At 45.3% G+C, this 26,350-nt stretch overlaps 1 protein-coding gene across 2 annotated transcripts in view; it reads right to left on the reverse strand.

The window, feature by feature from the left end:
* Nucleotides 1–1,402: 1,402 nt before the first annotated feature.
* Nucleotides 1,403–26,350, reverse strand: part of EDA2R (ectodysplasin A2 receptor) — a 30,105-nt gene continuing 5,157 nt past the window's right edge. Inside the window, exons 2-8 of one of the 2 annotated variants that reach the window (XM_069100406.1) lie at nucleotides 15,891–16,001; nucleotides 13,944–14,122; nucleotides 11,204–11,289; nucleotides 9,628–9,792; nucleotides 2,866–2,976; nucleotides 1,952–2,376; nucleotides 1,403–1,839 (exon numbers count right to left, since the gene is read on the reverse strand). In XM_069100406.1, coding sequence (XP_068956507.1) covers nucleotides 1,804–1,839; nucleotides 1,952–2,376; nucleotides 2,866–2,976; nucleotides 9,628–9,792; nucleotides 11,204–11,289; nucleotides 13,944–14,122; nucleotides 15,891–15,977 — 1,089 coding nt within the window. In that variant the 5' untranslated portion in view covers nucleotides 15,978–16,001 and the 3' untranslated portion in view covers nucleotides 1,403–1,803. Of the gene's footprint in view, nucleotides 1,840–1,951; nucleotides 2,377–2,865; nucleotides 2,977–9,627; nucleotides 9,793–11,203; nucleotides 11,290–13,943; nucleotides 14,123–15,890; nucleotides 16,027–26,350 lie in introns of both variants that reach the window. The other variant, XM_069100405.1, reaches the window with a different exon arrangement.

Genomic DNA, 26,350 nt, shown 5'->3' on the forward strand with positions numbered 1-26,350 from the left:
TGGTAAGTCCCTGGCTGTGTTCCAGGCTGGATGCTGTGAGTGCAAACTTAGCTCTGTCCCTAAATTTACCCCAAACGTCACCTGTCATTCTCCTCAAAGCTTCTAGAAATTCTGGAAAAACGAGAATCTCAAAACCATTTGGATCCTTACAAATGTCTCAATTATAAAAAGAAAACCATGAAATATGTCTTTAACTTGATGGGGAGGGCAGGTCAGATGTGCTTACATTTACAATTCTGGAAATTGTAAATTACAATCCTACAAATGTCAACTATAAAAACAAAAACAGGACATTTCTCAAGTCAGGTATACCTTTATCAATTCTCCCTCCCCCACCCCCAATTCAAAGCCTCACTCACATTGCACCCCAAAGACATAGAAGGGGGCACAAGACCAAGGCAGAGGAGCAAGGAAGCCTGGGCTGGGGAGACTGGATATTGTAGTGTCCAGTTTCAAAATTCAATATTGACACTCATTACAGGCTACTCCCCCCTCTCCCAACACACACACATACATACATTACACACATATATACACATTCGCGCGTGCGCGATTCAAAGATCTCTAAAAGCAGAGAGGGATTGAGTAATTCAAACCAGAACCCTGTGGTGTTGCCAGGCTCTGTTAAGAGGGTGACCTGCTGGGGATCAGGGCCTGTTCAGATGGTAACGTTGTGCAGTCTCCCTGGGGCTTCTGGAGCACAGCTGGGGAGGGGGAGCCCCCCAAACTCCTGGTCCTCCCCGCAACCATCCCTGGGGGGGGGGGGGAAGAACCTGAATATTCCAGGGTTTATTAAGCTTCTAAGCAGCTTCCTATATAAATTAAGTCCCTGCATCATTTCCATCCATCAGAATAGTCACAGGGCCTTGTAAAGAGGAGGTGCTCAATAATTGTTAGGCTTGTCAGAGCTGACAGGGTGCAGGGGAGAGGAGGAAAAACATTGCAAGTCAGCTGGCCAGCCAGTCTTTGCAAGCCAATGCTCTAGAATCTTGGGGAGATGGCTGTTCTTGTAACTCAGACACATGAGATAGAAGTCTTTTGAAATTCACAAAAGCACCATAAATATGATCCCTGAGCCCCGTGAGGGATCCCCCAATCCCAACCCCCAATGCCTGTTCTGAGGTCTTCTTCAATGCTGGCATTCCATTTTCCAACAACCAAAGGAAAAAAAAATACTTGTCTTCGGACCCAAGTAGTTGGGGGACCCCTAGAAGTAGCTGGGAATAAAACACTGGGTAAACACAGGTCTCAACCAGTTGACAAGTGAGGCCCACAGGATGGGCATTTCCTGAGTTGGTAGGATGGGCAGTGAAACCATCTAGCCTTAGGTTCTCAAGGCCAGGTATGTTTTTTTTTTTCCCCCAGGGTCCACCACTGTTTTGGCAGTCAGAGCTACTGAGGGTTTTTCAAGTGAATGTTCAAACCCATCTAAATTCAGATCCTTCGCCAACCTCTAAAAAAAGCGGGAGGCTGGGGGAGGTGAAAGGTTCATCAGGGGTTGTACTTGCTAGTGAAAATCTCAATCTTTCCTTTTACCAACCCCTTTTCCCCTTAACTTCTAGGTTGATTTGTAGAGCTTAGTAAAAAAAAATACAAGAAATGTTCAAGCAGCCTTGGTGGCACCCACTTCCCCTTGCCCAGACACAAGAAAGACCATTCAAATAGTTAAATCAGTTGTTTTTGGAAAATGGAGGGATAGCCTGGGGAGCTGAGTTGCACCCCCCCCCCCCAGGGTCGCAGAGCAGAGATGGAATAAGTCATCAATACTGGGGGTTTGAAGTCCAGTAATGTGGTTTGACAGTTTTACCAGGACATGTGGCCACCATTGGCCGAAGAGACCTAGGGAGGAAGCAAAAAAGCCAGTTTAGACCCTTGGGATCTCTTCCTCTTCCTCACCATTCTCTGCATGTCCCCAGTATGCCTATCCTCTTGTGATGTTGGGTTTCATTACCTTAAAGGAAGAATCTGGTGCAGGAGACTTTCCCTCTAAGTGGTATAAGGAAGGGGTGAACCCCACTCTATCTCCAGTGCCCCCTGGCATGGCCCAGATGACAGCTTCCCTGTGCCCTTCTGCACTGGTGTAAGGGCTGCAGCTCGAAAATTTGTGAAGGTCCAGCTCAGTGCATTCTACAGGGGCATGGGCCCAGCACGACTGTGTTTCCGAGGCACAGGAAGGAAGTGTTGGGGGGTGCCCCGTCGGATCACATTGGGCTTCAGAAGGCGGGCGGGTATGGATGAGCACCTGGGCATCAGTGGTATTGCAGGCCAGCTGCCTGGGGGAAGGCTCGAGGTTGGCGTGTAGGTGGTGGAGATGCTCATTTCCTTCAATTCTGGGTGCTGGATTATCGGCCACAAACTGCACTGAATCCTCAGAGACTGGAAACAGGAAGTCACCCGATATTGAAGTCACAGATGAGACCATAGCACCCGATTCCAACTAGGGCATTATAATTTCCTCACCATCCTGATGGGGTGGGCTATTACAGGCACAGGAACTAACACTTGTCTCCTCAGTAGGAAAAACGCTGGGAGGATTTGAACCCTGGGTCTTTTGCCACTGACAGAATCCCCTCTGCCTTCCTTTTTTTTACTTTGGCCAAGTCTCACTAATCACGCCCTACCTGGGATATGGTGGGTCTGACAAACAGAACTCTGGTAAGGAGTTCCAAGTGCTATGCCTCAAGGGGAGGGCTGAGCTCAGCCCACCTACCAAAGTAGGCATATGTAGCATTTAAAGAGTTGATAGATATGGGTTCAAATGCTCAAATTATCCCCTTTCCAGGGGGGCCTGAGACTGGCTTTTGGCTTTCTCCACTGTATAAAGGGCTCTAAAGAATAAATAACACAGGAGTAAGAGATGCTCACCTCCATTTTGCTCGATAACAGGACCCAAATTCTTCATGTCCAGTTCTCTGCTGGGGCATGGGCCAGCATAATCAGAAGCCTGCCCCCGAAAGTCTGGAGATCCAATGAAGCCTGCAGAGGAAGGAAAGTAATGAGTGAGGTGGAAGGCAGAGGGCCTTCTTCTACCCCTCCTCCCCAGCTAGCTTCCTACCTGCTACTGGTCAGGCTATCAGCTCTCCAAGCCATGCTTCTGTGTGTCTAAGTAAATCAGGATGAACACAAAGGCAGTGGGGGTGGTCTCTGTGTAGGGAAGTAGGGGTGAAAAGAGCCCTCAGCTTTGTTACCCCCAAGCTTGGCTCACCTGATGCCAGCCAGCTTGTAGAGGGGCAAGCTGTTAGTTAGACTCTGGGCCCAGTTAGTTAGACCCTCTGGGGCCAGACTTGCTTTCAGCCGAATTTAAAGGCCCAGGCAGGTGCTGATTGGCTAAGTTTTGGGTCAGCATTGTGACCTCATCCTCTGTTTTCCAATGAGTGGACTGTACCTCATCCACTATGACCAAAGCACTGGTTGTGGTCCCCGTCCCCAGTTCTGGAGGCCAGTGTGGTGGAAATGACTAGTTAATAACATAAGCTTAAAGTTGGGGGACCCAAATGGACCCTTGAGGTGCCTCAGTTTCCTCCTCTATAAAAGGAAGTTGACCAGGATTTTGACCCTTAACCCTTGGACCCATATTCCACTGCTCTAAGCTGTCTTTGATTACAAATTCTTTTTCTTTTTGGAGGGGGGAAGGCAGGGCAGTTAGGGTTAAGTGACTTGCCCAAGGTCACATGGCTAGTTTTTGTGTTAAGTATCTGAGGCAGCATTTGAACTCAGGTCCTCCTGACTCCAGGGTCGGTGCTCTATTCACTATACCACCTAGCCACCCCTGATTACAAATTCAAAAACAGTGAGTTCCAATTCACCTAGCAGGGAAGACAATATTTCCAGCGTCTTTCTTTTCAGAGACATCTTTTTCTAATGGCTTGAGACATTGATTAATATGCTGATGTATGAGCCTGTTACCACTCCTTAAGTACCATAGAATGTAAGGTCCTTGAGAGTGGGATCATTCCATTTTGTCTGGAATCAGGAAAATCAGAGTTCAAATCCAGCCTCAGATGCTTACTAGACCCTCAGCAAGTTACTTAAGCTCTATTTGCTTCAGTTTCCTCACCTATGAAATGGGGATGATAACAGAACCTTACCTCCCAGGGCTGCTGGGAGAACCAAATGAAGTAATAATATGTAGAAAATATATGACAGCTATCTAATAAATGCTTATTCCTTTCACCCCTCCCCTGCCCCATATATCTCCTGTGTGTTTTCAATTGTTTACACGTTGTCTCTCCCACTAGAATGTAAGTTCTTGGGGTGGCTAGGTGGTGCAGTGAATAGAACACAGGCCCTGGAGTTGGGAGGATCTGAGTTCAAATCTAGCCTCAGATACTTAACACAAAACTAGCCATGTGACCTTGGGCAAGTCACTTAACCCCAGTTGCCCTGCCTTATCCCCTCCAAAAAAAAAAGAAAGTAAGCTCTTTGAGGGCAGGGGCTGAGTTTGGAGTTTGGGGGTTTTGTATCCCTAGGGCCTAGCACAGTTTAGGTGTTTAATAAATCCCTATTGGCAGACTGATCGCCTTTCCTCCAAGTGGAATGTAAGCTTCTGAAAGGCAGGGGCGTTCTGTTTTGGGCTTTGTACACCCAGTGCCTATGTAAAGTACATAGTAGGTACCATTTTGCGCTTACTGTATGCTGGTTACTATGCTAAGTGTTTTACAAATATTATCTTATTTAATCCTTACAACAATCCAAAAACTAGGTGCTAGTATTATATCCATTTTGCAGATCAGGAAACTGAGGCTAGTAAGTATCTGAGTCTGGATTTGAATTCAATTCTTCCCGAGTCTGGGCCTGTGGTTCAAACCACTGCACTGTCTAGCCACCATCCCTGCTTGCTATGGGACAGTTTTATTCCAAGAGACTATGTTTTTCAGTCTTTCAGGGGTGGCACTGATACTAACCTAACTGATACTGTTACTAAGCAGTGACCAAGGCCATATTTGGCCTCAAGATTTTATTCTCTTGGATCATGGCCCTTCTTGACCTTTTTCATTCAAGACTGAAAATGTCCAAATTTAGTGGCCTGTTCCACATGGAAGTCCCACCAACCTTTGGAGCATCTAAATTGCCTTTCCTTGATTGTTATCCTCATTTGATAGATGAGGCTTTGAGAAGTAGGATGCCCTGATAATAGCTACAGACTATAGAAGGTGGGTCTGTCTCAAGTGCTCAGCTGCCCCAAATGGGGCCCACCTTGCTGCTTCCCAAGTTTTCCTCACGCCAGTGTCCGACCCTGGCTTGGATAGGGAAGCCAGCGCTGTCTGTCTAGACCCACTGGGCACCAGTGGGCTATTTTGACTCAGTTGGCTGCCCTGCAAGGAAAGACAGTGACTGAACTGGAAAAAATGGAAGTCTGGCTGTCCTTAGCTCTCCTGGAGAACTCAATCCTTTCCCTGGTGACTCACTTGTACAGTCTTATGAGTGACACTTTCGTGGGGAACTCTTGCACCTGTCTTGCTTGCTTCCCACACCTAGCCCTCCATCAGCCACATGGTTCCGACTGGGTCACCTTGTTCATTTCTTCAACACTCAACCTTGTGTCTCTCCAAACTGTGTTGCGGGCAAGGGCCCGGCTCCTCCTGTCAATGTGCAATCCTTAGCCCCTAGGTGGCTAGGATTAGATGAATGTAAATTTGGCAATGACCTCAGAATTCACCAAATCCAACCCTCTAGTTTTACAGATGAGGAAGCAGGCCCCAGAAGGGAAGTATCCAAGGTGACACGGCTGCCTTCCAATCCAGTGTTCCAGTCACTCAAAGGTTATATTAACAGAGCCAGAGCCTCCATGTTCTCTCTTCTAGCTCTCTGTGGTGGCCTAGTCCTTTGCTAAGCAATTACTCACCTCCCAGCACTCCTAGTTGTCTTGTCAAGTATAGTGCCCCCCCCCCCCATTGCATTAACTTCCTTGTGGGCAAAGATGGCCTTTTCTGAAAGAACCCAAGCTCCCCGGGAACACAGACATATTCACTTTTATCCATCTTTTTTTCCCCCCTGCTTTTTGGAGGGGGGAGGGCAGGGCAATTGGGGTTAAGTGATTTGCCCAAGGTCACATGGCTAGTGTTAAGTGTCTGAGGCCTCATTTGAACTTGGGTCCTCCCGACTCCAGGGGGCCCGTGTTCTATTCACTGTGCCACCTTGTAATGGGAATGCAAATTTGGAAGATCTTCCCTGCCCCTAGGCTAAAGTGCACCAGAAGCCTGGGGAGGGAGGCTTGTTTTTCAGTAGATACTTTTTGATTGGCCAGTGGGTCAATAAGGTTGTTACATTCTCTGAGCCAGGAGAAGGCTATATAAGCCCTGATGTGTAGCTTTGTTTTGGGACTCACTTTGAGATGTGTTCTGTGATTTGATCTGAATTCTGGGAAGCCGTTGTTGAGAGTCCCCCGGCTTTGAAAAACCCAGATGTGGAAACCCAGATGTTGACTGGGTATGGATGTAATGGCTGGACAGTTTGGAAAGCTGTCTACTTGATCTGTTTCTGTCTTGATAATTCTGCCTGCATGCTTTGAAGTTCGGGGTGCTGACCATTTCCCCTGAACAAGGTAAACGATATATGTCTGACTGATTAAAGTAAGCTTGTTAACCCATTTTGAGTTGCTTTCCTTTGACAAAGCAGATCCAAGAACCTGTATGGGCAGCAAACCCTGAGGACGTGCTTGGGGTGCTTGCCGCTACACACCTACCCACCCTAATCTCTCTCTCTTTAAGGCAGTTAGGTGATGCCAAGGATAGAGTGCAGGATTTAGTCAGGAAGAGCCAAGTTCAAATCCTGCCTCTAAAACTACTTAGCTGGGTGGCCCTAAGCAAAGTCACTTAACCTCTGTTTGCCTCAGTTTCCACATCTGTAAACTGGGGATAATAATAACACCTACCTCTCAGAGTTGTGAGAATCAAATGAGATAATATTTGTAAAGAGCTTTGCAAAACTCTCTTCTATGCTGGTTCCCCATCCTTTTTTCAGATCTCACTCCCCCCAACATTCTGTTGATCATTCATTCCCCTCCTTTATTCTCCTCTCCATTTCTCTTTATCTCTCTCTATGCTCTTCCCTGAGAATCTTAAGTTACTTCTACCACTAACTACCACCTCCAAGCAGATGATTCCCAAATCTCTAGTCCATGACAACTCCTCTGAGCCCCAGACCTGTATCTCTCCAATCACCATCCTGACATCACTTGGTTGTGCAGCTAACACTTCAACTCAACACAATCAAACAAATGCTCATTAGCTTTCCCCCTAAAACTTGCTGAAGGACATGCCTATAAATGTTTAACATCAGGCTCTCTGAAAATGCAAGCATCTGCATAATTATTATTTTCTCCATCACTTTCTGAAATCTAGACAGTCAAGAAAACAATTGATCAATCCCTGATTTTGGAGCATCTGCTGATTTCTGATGTGCAAATGTTCACCCAGGAAATTTAACAATCTGCTCTGTATGTGCTGGATCCAGCACACCCTGATCTTTGTTTCTCTTGACTATTCTGGCCCTGTGAGTTGGTGCCATTTTTTTTCTATTTTAGAATTATCTCCGCTGAGATATTTTGAAAAGGAAGGACATGATTTTTAGTCAGGTGCAGTTGCAGGGCAGGGCCATGTTGCAGGGCCTCTATTTAAGGAGTGGATCCAGCACAGTCTTTCTCCCCATTTCCTACCAGCTATACAGTTTGAGACTTCTCTAGAGATCTCCAAAATATCCCCAACAAGGTGCCTTCCCACATTGCCTCCAATTTCTATTTGTTTTCATTTGTATTTGAATCCTTAGCATTTAGCACAGAGCACACCCCAGAAGGTACTTAATGGATCTTTATTGACTACCTTGACCGATCTGCGACTAGCCTTGGCTTCCTAAGTACCCTATTTCCTAGAATAGTACATCAATTCCTAAACTTGTAGCAGAGTTTAGTCTATGATTGCTCCACTATCAGTGATGAGAATAGCTTGCCATACAAATGTGTGAAAATCTCTTCTATATAACACCTATTTATTGTTCTCCTTTTGGTTCCATCTGCAAAGGTTAATGGGGCAATGTGGTTGAGGTAAATCTAACAAAAATGCTTGGTTAAAGTGGTTTCTGGGCTCTTTTGGCCTCCTCATTATGACATTGCTTTACATCTGCTACACTTCTGTGGCAAATAGTGATGGTCAATGTCAGTTTCTTTTTCTTCATCCATTGCTCATGTTTCAGGGTCAACAGTTACTTGAATACCTCAGGATGGAGCTGCTATAATTGTACACAGTGTCTTCTCATGTTCATCCTTTATTCTAATTTGGTTTGGGTTTTGACCTTTACTTTAACTAGTCAATGATCTGATTGCACAGACACCTGATTCTAAAAATGACTCCCACATGAGTAACCAGCTGTTTTCTGTTTGTCAATTTCATTTTTCATGATGTTGTTTGGGGCTGATTACATTGAGAGCCTTCTCATACTCTTCAGAAAGTATTCACTATCAACAGGGCTGAGACAACTGATGGTACTCTATAAGCCTTTGGTGCCTTTATGTCTTAATCATAAACATGTTTTCTACCACCATCCCTGGTGCCCAACTTTACATTAAATCACAGATATAGACCTTGGTTTGTCAAGTTTTTTCCTGATAATCTCTTCACCTCATCCAATTCTGGTACATAAGCTAAGATTTTCTTCATGGTGGCCTGTTCATGTCCACTTATCATAAACATTACAAAGTGAGATGACCCAAGTAGCCCACGAAATCCTATTTCGTATTATCCTATTCTTATAAAAAATTTTTTTATTGTTTTTGCTTGGTGGAGGGTAATTGGGGTTAAGTGACTTGCCCAAGATCACATGGCTAGTTTTTTTGTGTTGGGTGTCTGAGGCTGGATTTGAACTCAGGTCCTCCTGACTCCAGGGCTGGTGCTCTAATCACTGCATCACCTAGCCACCCAATCCTATTTCTTATTACCGCCTGTAGGTGCATTATGAGCAAACTTTTATTCCCCATTTTGAGGAGATCTCATGGATTCTTCCATTTAGCTAAAAATTACACTTTACATCTTCCAGTTTCATTTTCAGCAGGAATACCAATGCAGATAGGATCCAGTTTCTTCGTATGATCTTTGCACATAATATCATAGATACCACTGGGAGAGATTTTGGTGTTCATCTAGTCTAACCCCCTCATTTTACAAAGTAGGAAACAGGTGCAGGGAACAGAAATGATTTGCCCAAGATCACACAGGTAGGAAGTGGACAAGTCAGGATTTGATCCTAGGTCCTCTGATTCTAAATCAAGTACAATTTCTGTCCCTGATTACCTCTTTGGGTCTATCTTGCCTCCAAGTCCCAGAGAGTGACTCGGTCTATTGGACCTCACTCATGCCACCCAAGAGGAAGCAGGAAGAGCTGTGAACCAAGAGTCCGGATATGGAGGCAGGAAGACCTGAGTTCTAGTCCTGCCTTGGACATTTTCTAGCAGTGTGAACACAGGCAAAGTCACTTACCCTCAGTTTCCTCATCTATAAAATAGAGATAATAATAGCACTTACCTTCCAGGGTTCTTGTGAGGATGGATCAAATAAGAGAATATGGGGGAAACATTTTGTAAACCTCATAACACCATATAAGTGCTACATCAACATTGTCAGCATCATGCCTTACCATGCCGGAACTGGCGCTTGATGAAACGCTTACAGTAGATGATGCCAAAGGATATGAGGGCCAGAGCAAAAACTATTAGCACACTGCTTGTTAGCACCATGAGTGTGGCTTCCTGAGGGGGTGCTGTGGGTACCTCGAGCTTCACGGAGCTCAATCTGAAGGCACCTGTGGTACAAGATAGAAAGGAGAATGAGAATGGGGCAAGGGACAAGGTGGTAGCCTCTGATCTTTGCTGGGCACAACTCCCGCCATGAGGTGGGGCTTCTCCAGGCCAGAACATGGCTTCAATTGTGGCTCTCTCAAGTCCTAGTGCCTAACGCTTCTCCTCATCCTGGTTACCTGTAGGTCACTGCACTGAGATCTCTTCTCCACTGGGGTAAACTAAGAGGGTAGTGTGGTGCAATGGAAAGAGCACTGGACTTGGGAGGTGAGAGGAGTGAGCATGGGTTCTGGGCCTGTCTTTGCCTTCATTTGCTCACTGTATGATCACAAGACCTAGTAACATGGGCATGTTACTGGTCTTCTCATCCTACCCACAAAATAAGTTTCTTCAACTTGAAGCTATCCAAAGTTTCTTCTAACCCTGATTTTCAGGGGAGCCTAGATCTAGATCTCAAAGTATCCTCTTTTTTTTTTTTTGCTTTTTGGAGGGCAATTGGGGTTAAGTAACTTGCCCAAGGTCATACAGCTAGGTTTTGTGTGTGTGTGTGTGTGTGTGTGTGTGTGTGTGTGTGTGTGTGTGTGTGTGTTAAGTGTCTGAGGCTGGATCTGAACTCAGGTCCTCCTGACTCCGGGGCCAGCACTCTACTCACTGTGCCACCTAGCTGCCCCTATCCTTTTCTTTAAAAAAAAAAAAATTATTCATTTACTTACTTATTTTAAGATAAATTTTATGTTTATTTTTAGTTTACAACATTCATTTCCACAAGATTTTGAGTTACAAATTTTCTCCCTGTCTGTCCCCTACCCACCACCCCAAAACAGCGATCTCACTGAATACCCCCTCCCCCAATCTGCTCTCTCCTATATCCTCCTCCATCCCCCCTCCGACTTTCCAGTTGCATAAGATGGATCTCCATATCCCAGTGTCTGTATATCTTATTTCCCAGTTGCATGTGAATAATAACAATAACAATAATAATAATTTTTAAAGTATTCGATTTTAAAACTTTGAATTCCAGATTCTCAAAGTATCCTTTTCAAACAGAGGATGGACAACCTGTTGTTGGCTACGTTAAAACAGGGACTCCTTTTGGGTAGAGGTTGTACTAGATGAATGCTGAGGGCCCTTAGTCCTGTTAGTTTTTGACCTGGTCCAAAGCCCTATGGCCTCAGGGCCCCACTGTCTCAGCAAAGGTCTCCCAGAGCTAGGATTTGAAGTCACACCACTGGAACCCTACTCTGCCTACTCTACAACATTGCTCTAAAGTCCTCTTTGTGGTTCTGATTTCTACGGCTTGAGGTCCCTCTGGCTTTCCCCAGTCGATGCTTCAATGCAGCATGCTTTCTGGGCACCCACCTCCCTGGAATGCTAATTCTGCTCATCCCCAAGGACAGAAGTAGAGAAGATACATACATTGAACCTCTGATATGGGGGTTTGCTTGGTGCATGAGATGCATTCCTGGTCCTGAAGGCCACCGATTCGGGTCTTACAGTAGAACCTGGAGGTGAGGAAATAGGAAAAGAAGAAATTGGAGAAGTTAGGAAGCTTCCCAAAGATGTACAGAAGCTCCATTTCCAGGTCTGTCCTTGAAGCCTAGAGTCAGAGAACTTGGCTTCAAATTTGGCCTCTTCCACTTACTACCTATGTGGCCTTGGGTAAATCACTCTCTCCTCAGTTTCCTCCCCTGTAAAATAAGAGTTAAGGGCGGCTAGGTGGTGCAGTGAATAGAACACTGGCCCTGGAGTCAGGAGGACCTGAGGTCAAATCTGGTCTCAGACACTTAACACAAAAAACTAGCTGTGTGACCTTGGGCAAGTCACTTAACCCCAAATGTCCTACCTTCCCCCTCCAAAAAAAAAATAAGAAGAGTTAAGACTAACTGGCCTCTGAGGTCAATTCTGGTCCTAAGCCAATGATCCCATGGGGGACCTTGGACTCTAGCTAGCTGGCCTCTGATGTCACTTCCAGCTTGACGTCTTAGATCCTCTCATCTTTTCCAGTTTTGTAGGATCTGGCTGTCGAGGACCACAGCCAGTGGGGCTCTGACCCTGCTAGCTGAATAAGCCCTCTCAGCATAAGACCCTGCTAAACAGGCCCAGTTCAGTTCCCCATCCCCCAGGAAAGCTCACAGGTATGGGCATCACATGCCCGTGAGAAGTGTGGTACATGCTCCTGGGCTGGAAACAAGGACGCCTGCAGTGTTCTCAGGGGAAACTAGCATAACGTAGCAATGTAGTATTAACTAGAAGCCTTGGGACAGCTCCATCTTGTTCTCGGGAGGTTTAAGGAGGTTTGGAACATCCTGCCCAGTACTCGTACCCTGATAACAAGGATAGAGTACAAGGCCGTCACGTATGAGGTGAATGGAAACTAGGGCAATGGTGTAATCCCAAAGACAGTGGCTTATGATGACTATGCAGTTTCACACTATATATACTGGACTCTTAGCTGAATAAAGTTGACTCGGTTTTCCACCACACTGGAGGGTTAAGTAATCTTTTATCTATCTTTTCACCTAACTTTTTCTTCTCCTCTCTATCACTATCACACACTGCCACAGAAGGGCAGGGGTCCCTGGGTGGGCTTGGCTCTCCACATCTGGCCTCACCATCAAGTACCCATGGTCACACCTTGATGTTATTATGAAGTACTGGAGATCAGCCATGGTGGGAAAGCAACCCCTATTTGGGCATAAGCCAGATCGATGCTAAAGAAATGTTTCCATTGAATAAGTGGGTATGGTGGCCATTCAGTGAAGGCCAGGCTTGTACCTTTTTCTCACATGAGTGGGAATGCCAGAAAGAATTAGAAGGCAGAATACCGTGGTTGGAGACCAGATTCTGCCAATTACTTGATTTGACCTTGGGAAAGTCACCTCCACTGTCTGAGCCTCAATCTCCTTATCCATAAAATGGGGATAATAATACTGTCAATACACATCACTTTGTTGCTCCCAAGGGCTCGTAACATGTTATACTGTGCACCCCCATTATCTGTGTCTGTGTCATATCCTTTACTTCATGGGAGCAAAGAACATGCCTTATGTAAACTCAGTCTTGCCTGGCTACTAATACAGTAGTAGTTTAATAAAAGGATTCGGAAGGAAGGAAAGAAGGAAGGAAGGAAGGAAGGAAGGAAGGAAGGAAGGAAGGAAGGAAGGAAGGAAGGAAGGAAGGAAGGAATATGTTTTTATTCCTGAACTGAGAAATCTTAGGGATGCAATTCATAAAATGTAGAATGTTTAGGGTTTTTTTTTTTGCTTTTTTGGAGGGGGGAGGGAAGATTAATTGGGGTTAAGTGACTTGCCCAAGGTCACATGGCTAGTCAATGTTAAATGTCTGAGGCTGGATTTGAACTCAGGTCCTCCCAACTCCAGGGCCGGTGCTCTATTCACTGTGCCACCTAGCCGCCCCTAAAATGTAGAATGTTAATGACAGATTGGACCTGAGACTCAAATCAATCTGCAAGACTTTATTCTGCACCTGAAGGACAGCTTATCACTGTGCTCTCTCTCACCAGGCTGTCTTGGAGGAGACATGGTCACACAAATGTATATCTAGAACATAGAATGTCAACAGTGGAAGTGACCCCAGGAGTCACCTAGTACAGCCCCCCAGTTTTACTTTTATTTTATTGTTTTTTGGAGGGCACTTGGGGTTAAACAACTTGCCCAAGGTCACATGGCTAGTCCATGTTAAGTGTCTGAGGCTGGATTTGAACTCAGGTCATCCTGATTTCAGGGCCAGTGCTCTATTCACTGCACCAGCTAGCCACCCCAGCTCCCCAGTTTTAAATACAAGGAAATTGAGACTCTGAGAGGTCAAGAGATTTGTCCAAGGCTACCCAATCAATAAACACCTGAACCAGTCTCTGAACCTAAGGTCAGGGGCTTATAGATGAACAATCGGTTCTGAAGGAACTTCAGAAGGCCCAAAGTAAAAAATCGTATAGATGAGAAGGCAGAGTTCTACAGCAGCCAAGTGATTTACCACTGGTGCCACTGCAAGCACATGGCCGTCATTTCAGGAAGCTGTTAAGCTGTTGCTCAAGCAAGGTTAAATACATGAAAGCATTTTAAAAGGTATAAAGTCCTCTGTAAATGGGAGTACTTAATTTCCTTCCCGTTGTCAAGAAGCTGGGCAATTGACTCACCTGGGGAGACAGTCTCCGCAGACTCCGTTGGAAGTGGCAGTGCAGTTGACTTTCTGGACTCGGTTGATGACAGAACAAGTTAGGCAGGCTTGGCAGCTATGGTGGCCCCAGCCACTCTTGTATCTTCGGGGAGGACAAGGGGTACAGAATGCATCTCCTCCTTCTCCATAGCCACATTCCTGGCAGGAAATGGACACAGGACATAGATTGCAGGCATTTATTCTCCCTGGGAAGCTAGAAGCTCACCTAACTCAACCCCCTCTTAGAGATTTCAAAAATGGTTACACGGTTAGGAATTAGCAAGGCTTTCATTCCAGAATTACTGTGTCCCCTAGTCCATATCATCAAGATGAGAAGGACAAGCCATGTAACCACCTTGCTTTGGTCTACTGGAAATGGTACCTGGGAGGCAGAAGTGGGGAATGTGGATAGTATAGATGGGGGAGAGGTTAGTACACAGTGACAACAGGGTGTGTGGGGGTATAGCACAAGGTAGAGAAGATGAGGCGGGCCAAGGGTATACATGTAAAAGATCTGGGGACTTTAGCGGAGCTATGAAATCACAATAGATGTTGCCATCTTGAGCTGTATTCAGAGGGGGCCAGCTCACTACCCTAGGGAGATGACAGGTCAAGGCCTCTATATGGTGCTAGGCTCAGATCCCATCTGGATTACTGTGGTCAGTAATAAGCATTCCTTTTTGTGAAGGACGTTGACAAGTTGAAACAGATCATTAGGGTGTCCAGGATGAAAATCAGGCCAGAACTAGGTGCAATTAGAGGAAATGGAGGGCAGTTTTAGCTGAGGAAGACTTACTGGCAGATATGATCATTATCATAGATTTAAGACTAGAAGGGAGCCCAGAAGCCATATAGCACAGCCACCTCATTTTACAGTTGAAGAAACTGAGGGATAAAGAGGTTAAGTCACCTGCCCAGGGCCACATAATTCATAAGTGTGTGAGGTGGTATTTTAACATAGCTTCTTTTTTACTCCAAATCTAGGTCTCTACTCATATAGAAAAGGGTAGGCAAGACCAAGAAAAATGGAGAGAACAGCACAAAAAACCAAGTTTTCTCTCAATATGAATAAATTAGAAAAACATTTCAAATAATCTTCTGTCCCAAAGTAGAAAGGAGTATTGTGGGAGGTTCCCCGGGACCGTATGTCTCAGTCTCCCAAAGCCCTCATCACTGGAGGTCATGTGTTAAGGATTATATTCTGGCTTTGCCAGTTAACCACCTCTGTGACCTTGGGCAAGTCACCTTTGCAAGCAAGACCTTTGCTGAGCCTCAGTTTTCTTGTTTCTAAAATGAGTCAGACTTGATCATTTCCTAAGGTTCCTTCCAGCTCTAAATCCTAGGTTCCTGCTTTCATGGAGGGGAATTCCTGCTAGGATAACTGTGGGACCAGGTGCTCTCCAAGATCTCTTGGAGTACTGTAGTTTGGCTCTGCTGTTCACTACCTTTCTGACCTTGGGGTGGGGGTGGGGGACTTCTAGGAAATTCAACTTGGTCTAGATTCTAGATTCTAGACTCTAGAATCTCTAAGCCTCTTTCAAGTTCTAAAAGTTGTTTCAGGAGAAGGCTCATGGAATAACCATCAAGCAGAGACAATTCTCAGTGCTGGGCCAGAATGGACCCTCTTTGATATTTGGGCATTTGTCCCAGACCCCAGAGACCTTTCCTACAGGCAGAAAGGAAACAACGGGGAAGTTTCTCTCTCTCTAGTCAGTCACTATCAGCCTGACAGATAATTTTTAGAAGCCTCTTTCCCCCCCAAAAAAAGTTCCCCATGGGACCATGGGGTCGTGTTCAACCTTCTGGCTTGGGGTTGCCTGATTTGGACACTGGCTGGTTCCGTACCCCTTCAACTCCCTTTCCCCTCTCCCCACCCTCATGCCACTTTTCAGGGCAGAAATCAAAAAGATGTTCTAGCTGGTCTTACCTTGGAGAGCTCCTGGCCAGGGCCGCACTGTTGGCAAGTGACACAGTGTCCCCACTGGTCCCGGTACTGATTTTCTTGGCACTCCATGCTGCCGGTCTAGGCGTGGGGAAGCTGGGAGCAGACACCAAGGGAAAGTCTGAGATGGAAGCAAGGAGAGATGTGGCTGCTCAGAGTGAAGAGGGAAAACACTGGCCTTGGGTTTGAGGTCCAGGCTCGCTGCTATTTAACTAGCTGTGGGGCAGCTTCCTTCTCTGTCAAATGCCACCCAGAATTAGGGCCTATGCTCTTGGCAACAGGCGAGGTGCAGAAATAGCCTGGTGTACTGCCAAGAGAGCTGTGGGGGGTAATGTCAGGGGAGGGAGTGGGGCCATCTCAGACTCAGCCCTCGCTCATGGGGGATGGGGGAAACCTAGTAACCTACTCCCACTCCCATTTTCCTCATCTGCACAAATCTCTGCTCCAATCTATTGTCCTGCTCAGGATGCAGTATTTTTAAGGGGGTCTGTCTGTGTTTGGGAATAGGAAATACCAGCACACATGATGGCAAGAACACTGGCTTTGACACTGGATGATTTGGTTTAGAATCACCATGCCATCACTACTGTCTCATGGTTGTGAGAAAACCACTTAAATTTCCTCAACCTCAGTCTTCTTCTCTGTAAAATGGCCATGATTATACTTTTACTCCCTGCCTCCCAAAGATATTTCCAGCAAAGCATGTTTTTTACACTACAAATTGTTCTAGAGACAAGAATGGCTCTCAATTTTGACACTCAATACAATGTGGTGTCATGTTAAAAATGCTGGACTTGAAATCAGAAGGCCTGTTTAATCTTTGTGACCCCAGGCAAGTCCTCTTCCTCAGCTGAACCTTGGTTTGCTTATCTGTAAAATGGAGCTAATCAGATGAACACTTTCTGTTTCACAAACTGGCATGACAAGAGCCCTTGGGAAACTCAAAATCACCAGACAAACAGAACAATTCTTATCCCCAAGTTTGACCCTACAGTCAGGGGAGGGGATTGAGCACAGAGAATATAAGCCCCAATAAAACCCACATGATAAAGATACCCCTAGTGGAATTCCTCCAAAGGAAAAATCTTCTCCCCACTGTTCTCAAGGGCCCATAGATTTACAGTTGGAAGAGACCCCCAAGGTCATCTGTTCCAAATCCCTCATTTTACAGATGAAGAGACTGAGGCCTAAAGAAATGTAGCAACTTGTCAAGAGTCACATAAGTAGTGAGTGGCAAAGACAGTATTTAAACCCATCTTGAACTACTGGCCAGACTTTCCTTCCTTCCTTCCTCTCTTGCTTCCTTTCTTTTCCTTCCTTCCTTTCCTTTTTTCCTTCCTATTCTTTTTTTCTTCCTTCCTTCCTTCCTCTCTTCTTCCTCTCCCCATCTCACCCAAGCTGGAAGTGCAGGGACTCATTGCTCTGATCATTTACCTGCCCTGGACTGATTTACTCCTCCCTAGGCAACATGGTGGCATCTCCTGCTCCTGAGGGCTCACTGGATTTCTGTCAAATTCAGTACAGATACAAGATTGCCTTAGTCCACTGAAGCTTAGAATTCCTGAACTAAAGAAATCCACTAGCCTTAGCTGTCCTGTGAGATAGGATTACACATATACCCTACTGTGCTCTGTCTATAGCCTGGAGACATTCACCCTTTTTTATGAAGTCATTAACTTCTTTTTTTTTCTTAAAAGCAATTGGGGTTAAGTAACTTGCTCAAGGTTACAAGGCCAGGTGTTTCTGGGTGGGTGCTAAGTGTCTGAGCCCGGAATCGATCCCCAGGTCATCCCGACACTGGGGCCAGTGCTCTTGCTCGCTGTGCTACCTGGCCGCCCCTGAAGTCATTAACTTCTTAAACTCAACTGGTGAGCCCTACACCTAACCTGAGACTCAGTGGAACCATTACCTTCATCCCCCACTAAAGCAGAGGAAGGAGAGAGAAAATGGAAGGGAAGAGGAGAGGGAGAGATCAGGAGGAGGAAGAGGAGAGGGAGAGAGAGACACATACAGGAGGTGTAAGAGGAGGAGGACGAAGAAGAGAGGAGAGGTAGGGGGAAGGAGGAAGAGGGAGGGAAAAAGAGGAGAGGGCAAGAAAGGGATTAATTCAGTATTTTGCAGGCCTCACTCGTGACAAATAGAATTCAGTGCCAGAGGCTTAGAGCCAACCTGCTGGTCTGGACAGTACCCCTGTATCCTTCTCCTCCCTACAGAAATAGAAAGAGGCTTTCAGAAGCAACCCACCAACACTGTCCTCGGGGTGAGCTTTGGACAGTGGTATTTCCAATCCCTAGGGTGAAGACTCCTAGCCTTTGGGAGGGGAGACATTTCATCTAGTTTGATTTCTTAGAGGATCATGGACCTGGAAGGACTTCTCAAGGTCATCTAGGTCATAGTGTATTTGAAGTGGAAGGGTCTTTCTCATCCAACACCCTTGTTTCACACTGGAAGCAACTGAGAAGCAGCTACAGCAGCAGATATTGGAGAGAGCCCTGGACTTGCAGCTGAGCTGCCTGGGTGTACTTTCAGCTCTGCCACTTCCTAGCTTTGGGACCATGAACAAGTCCCTGCCCTACTCTGCTCCCCCCGTTTCCTCATCTATAAAATGAAGGGGCTGGAGAGATGACCTTTAAGGTTCCTTATAACCTGAAATCTATGGTCCTGTGACTAAACTATTCATAAGAACTCTTCCATCTCTAAAGAAGACCATACTGGGAGGTCCAGAGGGGCTCATTAACTACTCCCAAGGCATAGAGGAAGAAGGTGGCAAAACTGGATGGGAATCTTCATTAGCTTTCAACAATCCTTTTTCAAAGTGCCCAGGCTGTGGGTGGGGAACCTGCAGCCTTGAGGCCACATGTGGCCCTCTAAGTCTTCAAGGGCAGGCCTTTGACTGAATCTAAACTTCACAGAACAAATCCCCTTAATAAAAAGGATTTGGTCTGTAAAACTTGGACTCAAAGGGCCGCACTTGAGGACCTAGAGGGCCACACGTGGCCTTGAGGCTGCAGGTTCCCCACCCCTGGGCTGGCCATAGAGACTATAGCTTCTTTTTGTAGGGGGTAGGACAGGGCAATTGGGGTTAAGTGACTTTCCAAGGTCACACAGCTAGTAAGTGTTAAGTGACTAAGGCCGGATTTGAACTCAGGTTCTCCTGATTTCAGGGGAAGTGCTCTATTCATTGCATCACCTAGCTGCCCAAGAGATTGTAGTTTCTTAATAACAAATTTCCCTTTCTCTAGCATTGTAGGATTCATAAAGCACCTTCTGATTTATGGTGGATTTTCCTAACAGGACTCTGAGATACTATACTCATTTTAAATAGGAGGAAACTGAGACTCCAAGGCATAACATGACTAGGATTTATACTCAGGTCTTATTCCTAAGACAGTCTTGTTATACTGCATTGCCTATGTCCTAGGGCCTCGGGGGTCCAAGCTCTGGGACCTTGGGCAAGTCACTTGCCTTCTTTGGACCTAGGTTTACTCCTCTTGCAGATGAAGGGATTGGACTAGATGGCTTCTGATGTCCCTCCCAGCTCAAGAGCTAGGATCCTTTGAGTACTAGCCATACAACACTATTTTTAAAAATAATTTTATTCATTTTATTTCTTTGCTTTTTGGAGGGGGGAAGGTAGGACAATTGGGGTTAAGTAACTTACCCAAGGTCACACGACTAGTTTTGTGTTAAGTGTCTGAGGCTGCATTTGAACTCAGATCCTCCTGACTTCAGGGCTAGTGCTCTATTCACTGTAGCGCCACCTCCTTGCTGTTGTTATTGGTCAGTGACTTCCAACTCTTCATGACCCCATGGACCATAGCACACCAATACTGGCCATGGGGTTTTCTTGGCAAAGACACTGGAGTGATTTGCCATTTACTTTTCCACTGGATTATGTGAAGTAACTTGCCTAGAATCACACAGCTATTAAGTGTCTGAAGCTGAATTCGAACTCAGGTCTTCCTGAGCCACCCAGCTGCCTATAGGTTCCTAGAACTGCCCAATGAGTGGGCAGCTTATAATAAATAAATAATATAATAAAAATGATATAAAAAAATAAATGTTCTTGGAGAAGCCTGTACCCCCACCCCTTCTTGGCTGGGTTAAGCACTTCCCCAATCAATGTCTGACAAACCCTCCCTGGGAACAGAAGCCTTTCAGTCTGCCTCACCCAAGACTACATAACAATCTAGACCAAGGCACACACAAAAAGGAATGCAACACAAAATTAAAATCAAACGGCAAAGTTGACAAATCAAGATACCTAGACCTGGGGTGTCAGGGAGGCAAGTATTAGCAATGATCTCCAGATGCTGGTACTATCCCTGCCATAACCTCCCTATTTCTCTTTCTTCCTTCCCCTTCCCAAGAATGGTCCCCAAGGGTGGCATCCCCCTCCAGACCGCCAACTGTCTCCTCTGCTATCTTGTTCCAAATTCTGACCACATAGGCCATTTTCCAGTTGTGTCCTCCTTAGAATAATTAATCACAGGGGTGGCTAGGAGGTGTAGAACACTGGCCCTGAAGTCAGGAGGACCTGAGTTCAAATCTGGTCTCAGACACTTAATACACACACACACAGAAAAAACTAGCCGTGTGACCTTGGGCAAGTCACTTAACCCCAATTGCCCTCTGAAAAGTTAAAAAAAAGAATAATTAATCACAGAAAATCAGAGCCAGAAGAGACCTTGGAAATCATCAAATGGAGACACTGAGGCCAGGGAAGGGAATCAACTCTGTTACAGTTATTATAGTGGATAGAGTGGTAGCCTTGGAGTCAGGGAGATCTGGGTTGGAATTCTGGCTTTGACACATTAGCTGTGTGACTAAGGGCAAGCCACTTAACCTCTCTGAGACTCAGTCTAAATAACATCTGTAAAATGGAGATGATAATAATAGCACCTGCCTCACAAGGTTGCTGGGCAGATCATGAGATGACACGTAAAGTTGTATATAAATGTCAGCCAGTATTATTAAATGGCAGAGCCTTTGGGAGGGAGGCCAAGTCAGATGTACCTTATACCAAATCCTGCTCTAAAGTGAGTAACAGTATATTAGGTGGGGCAAGGGTGTGGAAGCCAGCTCTGATCTTCTCTGAGAGCTGATTGCTAAGTTTCCTGTGGGAGCATTTACAGCTTAGAAAGAAATTGGGAAATGCTACAAATTAGGGCTTGGCTGACTGTTTAATTGATTGTCTAGACTTGAAAAAGTGCCGAAAAAATGTTGGCAATAAAAATTAAATTGCAAAGTGTTTTAATTTCTCTCCCTGGAGAGCTGATTGTTAAACATTTGCAAGCAGTTTCCTGAGGAAAACCCTGGTTTCTCTTAAAAGAGAGTTTAAAAAAGCAGAATGATATAGTAGAAAGAACAGTGGAATAGGAGTCAGGTGATCTGGAATGTAATTCCAACTCTGCTGCCAAGTGACCTTTGGCAAGTAACCTCACTTCTCTGAGCACCAGTTTCTTCAAGCGGAGTAGGCAGTGTAGCCTAGTAGAAAGGGACACTGGCTCTGTGACTCACTAGCTGTGTTATTGGGTACATCATTTCATCATCCTAGGTAAAATGAAGAGGTAGGGGGGAAGGTAGGTGATCTCAGGAGGTGACACCTTCCAGCTCTGACAGTCTATTAAACTTCAGAAGAATTTTGTTGGGAGCATTGCAAAGACAAGCCAACTGTTTCAACCAAGAAAAAAAAATGAATGGAGACAATAAAGAAATTCAACACAAGATTAGGCCACAAAACATCATTAGTATTCTTATTTACTAATAATAAAAATTAAGAAAACATAAAAAATGAGGAGCGGCTAGGTGGTGCAGTGAATAGAACACTGGCCCTGGAGTCAGGAGGACCTGAGTTCAAATCCAGCTTCAGACACTTAACACAAAAAACTAGCTGTGTGACCTTGGGCAAGTCACTTAACCCCAATTGCCCTGCCCTCCCAGCTCCAAAACTAAAAAAAAAAACCCATTTACAACAACAAAACTCATCAAATACTTGGGAATTAACTGACCCAGAAATATACAGGACTTGTTTAAAAAAAGGGCAACTATAAACCCAGAAATGTCGAAATGAAATAGGACCTAAATAATATGAGGGACATTCAACATTTATGGATGGGCTGAATCAATACAGAAAAAAGGATAATATACCTTGTTCAAATTCTTTAATGTTTAATTCAACACCAATCAACATACCATGGAGTTTCTTTTTTTTTTTTTTTTGCTTTTTAGCTTTTTGGAGGGGGAAGGTAGATCAATTGGGGTTAAGTGACTTGCCCAAGGTCACACAGCTAGTTTTTTTGTGTTAAGTGTCTGAGGCCAGATTTGAACTCAGATCCTCCTGAGTCTATTCACTGCACTACCTAGCCACCTGAGTTTCTTCATAAAATTACATGACAGAGTGTTCTTTTGGGAGGATTAGATTTGTGATTTCACTGGTATAGGGAACGGTCAGGGGGGAAACTTCCTTTGGTAACTGACAGAGTCAAAACTCAGCCCAAGTACCATGATTTCAAATCCAGCAATTTTTTCCCACCATACAACCTGCATTTTTACAGATCCAATTCCATTGTATTCAGCAAGCATATATTAAAGTGTCAACTAAATGCCAGATGCTGAAGATAAAAGGCAAAAAACGAAATAGTCCATGCCTACATTGGGACTAACATGAAAAAACAGACATAACTACAAAATATAAACAAAAAATAGAAAATATTTTGGGAGCGGGAGATGTCCAAAATTGGAAGGATCAACAAAGACATCAGATGAAGAAATTCAAGCCCAGACAGAAGTAACTCACTCAAGGTTACACAGGGAGAAATAGGACTAGAACCTAGGTTTCTGAACTCAAGGTCCAAGGCTCTCTTTGTGACATTAGAAATCCAGTAACATTGTGTTAGAATTATCTTTCCATGTCCTCTTAAAGACTGTAAGCTTCATGAGGACAGCAAGCATATCTTCCTCAGACTTTGGCTTTCTCTCTCAGCACCCTGGACAGTGCTCTGCACTGGTCCAGTGCTTCATAACTGCTTGTTGATCGTAAGCATAGGTATAGGGCAAAGAGTAAGGATTTGGAAGCTGAGGACCTGGATTCAAATCCTGGTTCTGTGCAACCTTTGCCAAGTCCTTTTCCTTCTCTGAATCTCAGTTTCCTCCCTTATAAAATGGGGTGTCTGAAGCAGAGCAGTTGTTGACCTTTTTCCTGGTATCATGGACTCCTCTGGAAGTTAGTCTGGTCAAGCCTCTAGCCCCCCTTCTGAGATTTCTCTCTGTCTCTGCCTCCCTCCCTCTCTCTGTCTCTCTCCCCTCTGTTCTCTTCTCTATCTCTCTTCATATATATGTACATACAATATATATATATATATATATATATATATATATAAAATTACATATATAAGTTCAAGGGACCCAGGTTCAGAAACCTTGGGCCACACACTTTTTAAGGTCTCTCTCTCCTCGAAATCTTACAATACCAAGCCCAAACTTCTTTCCACATGAAATGCCCTACTGGTCTGGGCAGTGACAGTGCCATCTTTTGGGCCATTCCCCCACCCCACCCCTGCCCCCAGCCCCAGCCTATTCTCAGTTTGCTGCATGCCTAGGGGGTGAAGCACTTTGTCTATCCCAAGCAGAGGGTGGGATGACAGGTCTAAATTAAGCCCCCATGCCTAAAGGGAGATATTTGCTTTTCCTGGACAGTGCACTTGGTGGGGATTAAAACGGGTGTGGAAAACAACAGCCAAGGTAGCAGCCCTGTACCCTGCCCATCATTGCCCAACCATTCTCATTCTTTCCCTCCCTCAAGCCCAAGAGTGTTTACATCTCTTTTTGCAAAATCAAAGCAGAGAGCAGTGTGGGGAGAGGCAGGACTTGGGGATCCCTCTTGTGAGCTGCCCAGGGTCTTTGTCCCTCCCAGATGTCACTCTTCTGATCCCCCATGCAATTCAGGAAGGTGGTTTTCACATTTAGACAGGGTTTTCCATTCCCCTTTCATGGGCCAGGATCATATCTCCCATTAACACCATCCCCAAACCCACGGTGCCAATTGTAGACCTGTATAGGGGTACAATATTGGCAGCATGGTGGAAAGGGCACTGAATTTTTTGCCAGGAGATCTGGGTTTGACAGAATGATAGGCCAAGTCACTCGAATTCTCCAGGCCTCAGTTTTCTCTTGGATAAAAGGAGAGAGCTTGACAAGAATAGTGTTTCCCAAACTAAGCTACCCTATGAATCAGAGAAAAGAACTAAATTCTTTTGAGGGAGTAGAACAAATAGAGGACCTGGAGGCCAGAGACTTAGGCCCAAGTCTTGATCCTGACCTTCAGGGTCCTAGATTTAGAGCCAAGAGGAAGGGATAGGGTAGGGAGCCTGGGACCTTGAGGCAACATGCGGCCCTGAGGCACATTGTGGCCCTCTAGGTCCTCAAGGGTGGCCCTTTGACTAAATCCAAACTTTATAGAACAAACCCCCTCTAGGTCCTCAAGGGCAGCCCTTGGACTGATCCCAACTTCACAGAACAAATCCCCTTAAGAAAAGAGATGCTCCATAAAACTTGGACTCAGTCAAAAGGCCACACCCAAGGACCTAGAAGGCCTAGCCAGAACTCATCTCATTTCCCAAAGGAAGAAATTGACAGGGCCAATGAAGTGACTTGGCCACCAGTGGCCTAGTGAGTGACAGAGCTGGGACTCACTCTTCAAGGCCAGTGCATTTTCCAGGACCTTACAGGATGGGCGCTGTGTGGAGCAGTCACTTCACCTCTCTGGGGCAGAAAAATGCTCAAGTTTCTCTGTCACCAGGGTTGCCAAGACGAATTGCTTTGTCAATGGCAGAGTGCTAGAGAAACGTGATTTATCCATCCACTCCAGATTACTTTGCCCTTTGAGAGCTTGAGAACAAAGGAGAAGAAAATGAAAGACTTTTGATTTGGGGGGGACTATTTGTTTTCAGGGTTCCAGGTTTCAAGTAGAAAAGTTGGTAGAATTTCACATTGGTCTGTTGCTAAGCTTGGAGTGGGGCAGTTGGGAAACGATGTCTGCTGGCCTTTGACTCGGCTTCTGAGACCCCTTCCTGCTCCTGCCTACTTTTGTTTTCTTATGTTATTATTACTCTACTTCCTATTTGTCTGCATTTTCATCACACTGGGCTGCTACTTGGGCCTGGCACACAGCATTCCATATCGTGAATTTGGGCCTTTGTTTAAGTGACACACCCCAAACCCCCCCCCCCCCCCCCCAAGGTCTGGAGCCCTCTCCCTCCTCCTTTCTATCTCTTTGCAAAACACAGCTCAGGGGGCACAGCCCAAGGAAGAGTCAGATTTCCCAATGTCCTACTGCTTTGGGCCTCCAGAAATTCCTTTGTATTTGGTTATTCACAGACTTGTTGGATTCTGCCCCTTCCCCCCATCCCCAACCACAGACTGCAAACTCCTAGAAAGCAGGAAATGTTTAATTTTGGTCTTTGTAGCCCCAATACCTACCCTTCCACAGACTCTGGCACAGACTGGGAGCTTTGGAATGCTCACTGACTTATTGAGAAGTCAGGTTTCCAGGACTTTTTTCCCTCTCCCACTTTCCCTCCCTATCTTCATCCCCCCTACACACACACACACACACACACACACACACACACACACACACACACATACACATACTCACACACATACAACACATACAGACACACATGCATGTACACACACATATACACTCCAGAACATCACAAAAAGACAAAGTTGAGAGCTGCAAATACTTCAGAGAGCAGAAAAATGAGGACTGGGGACATGGCAGTATGGTTTTCTCTTGTACACATGGAATATTCATCTGGGGTCACAATAAAAATCTGTATTTCTATTTTGCCTTCTATTTACAACAGAAAGATAAAGAGAGGAAAGGAGAGAAGAAAGGAGAGAAGAGGGGAGAGAGAGAAAGAGCAAAAGGAAAATCACAGTAATTATCTGTGTCTGGCACCGTTCTTCCGGAGTGTTTCAGAGTCCCTCCAATTCCCAAAGTAACAGCAGAATTTTACCTGAGTGTGCGTGGGAAGCTGGGTTTCAATATTCCAGGATCAGTATCCTGGCATATTAGCCTTGAGGACCCTCACCCAATTACTGCACAATTTCTGCCGCCAGCTCCTCACAGCAGCAGGGCAGTTGATGCCAGCAAGATGGTAAGAGGGCTGAGGACCCTTATTAAAAACAGTCAGTGTGCCAGGAGGAGCCAGGGCAGCCCTCTCTGCCCAGACATAAGCAAATGCCTGCCATATGGTTTAAATTTCTTACACTTACACACACACATACACACACACAACCTCAACAGACAAACACAACATAAGCTTATGAGGAGAGTGGGAGAAACAGTAAAAAAATATAAATATTTGGGTTGAATCTGGCAACTGTTGAGAAGGAATTCTCTTTAAGTGAGAAAAAGTGAAATTTCCTAGCCTGGG

The sequence above is a fragment of the Petaurus breviceps genome, unplaced genomic scaffold (assembly GCF_028583685.1).
Source record: "Petaurus breviceps papuanus isolate PSGF00001 unplaced genomic scaffold, PetGlider_PUasm1.0 400, whole genome shotgun sequence".
Lineage (NCBI taxonomy): Eukaryota > Metazoa > Chordata > Mammalia > Diprotodontia > Petauridae > Petaurus > Petaurus breviceps.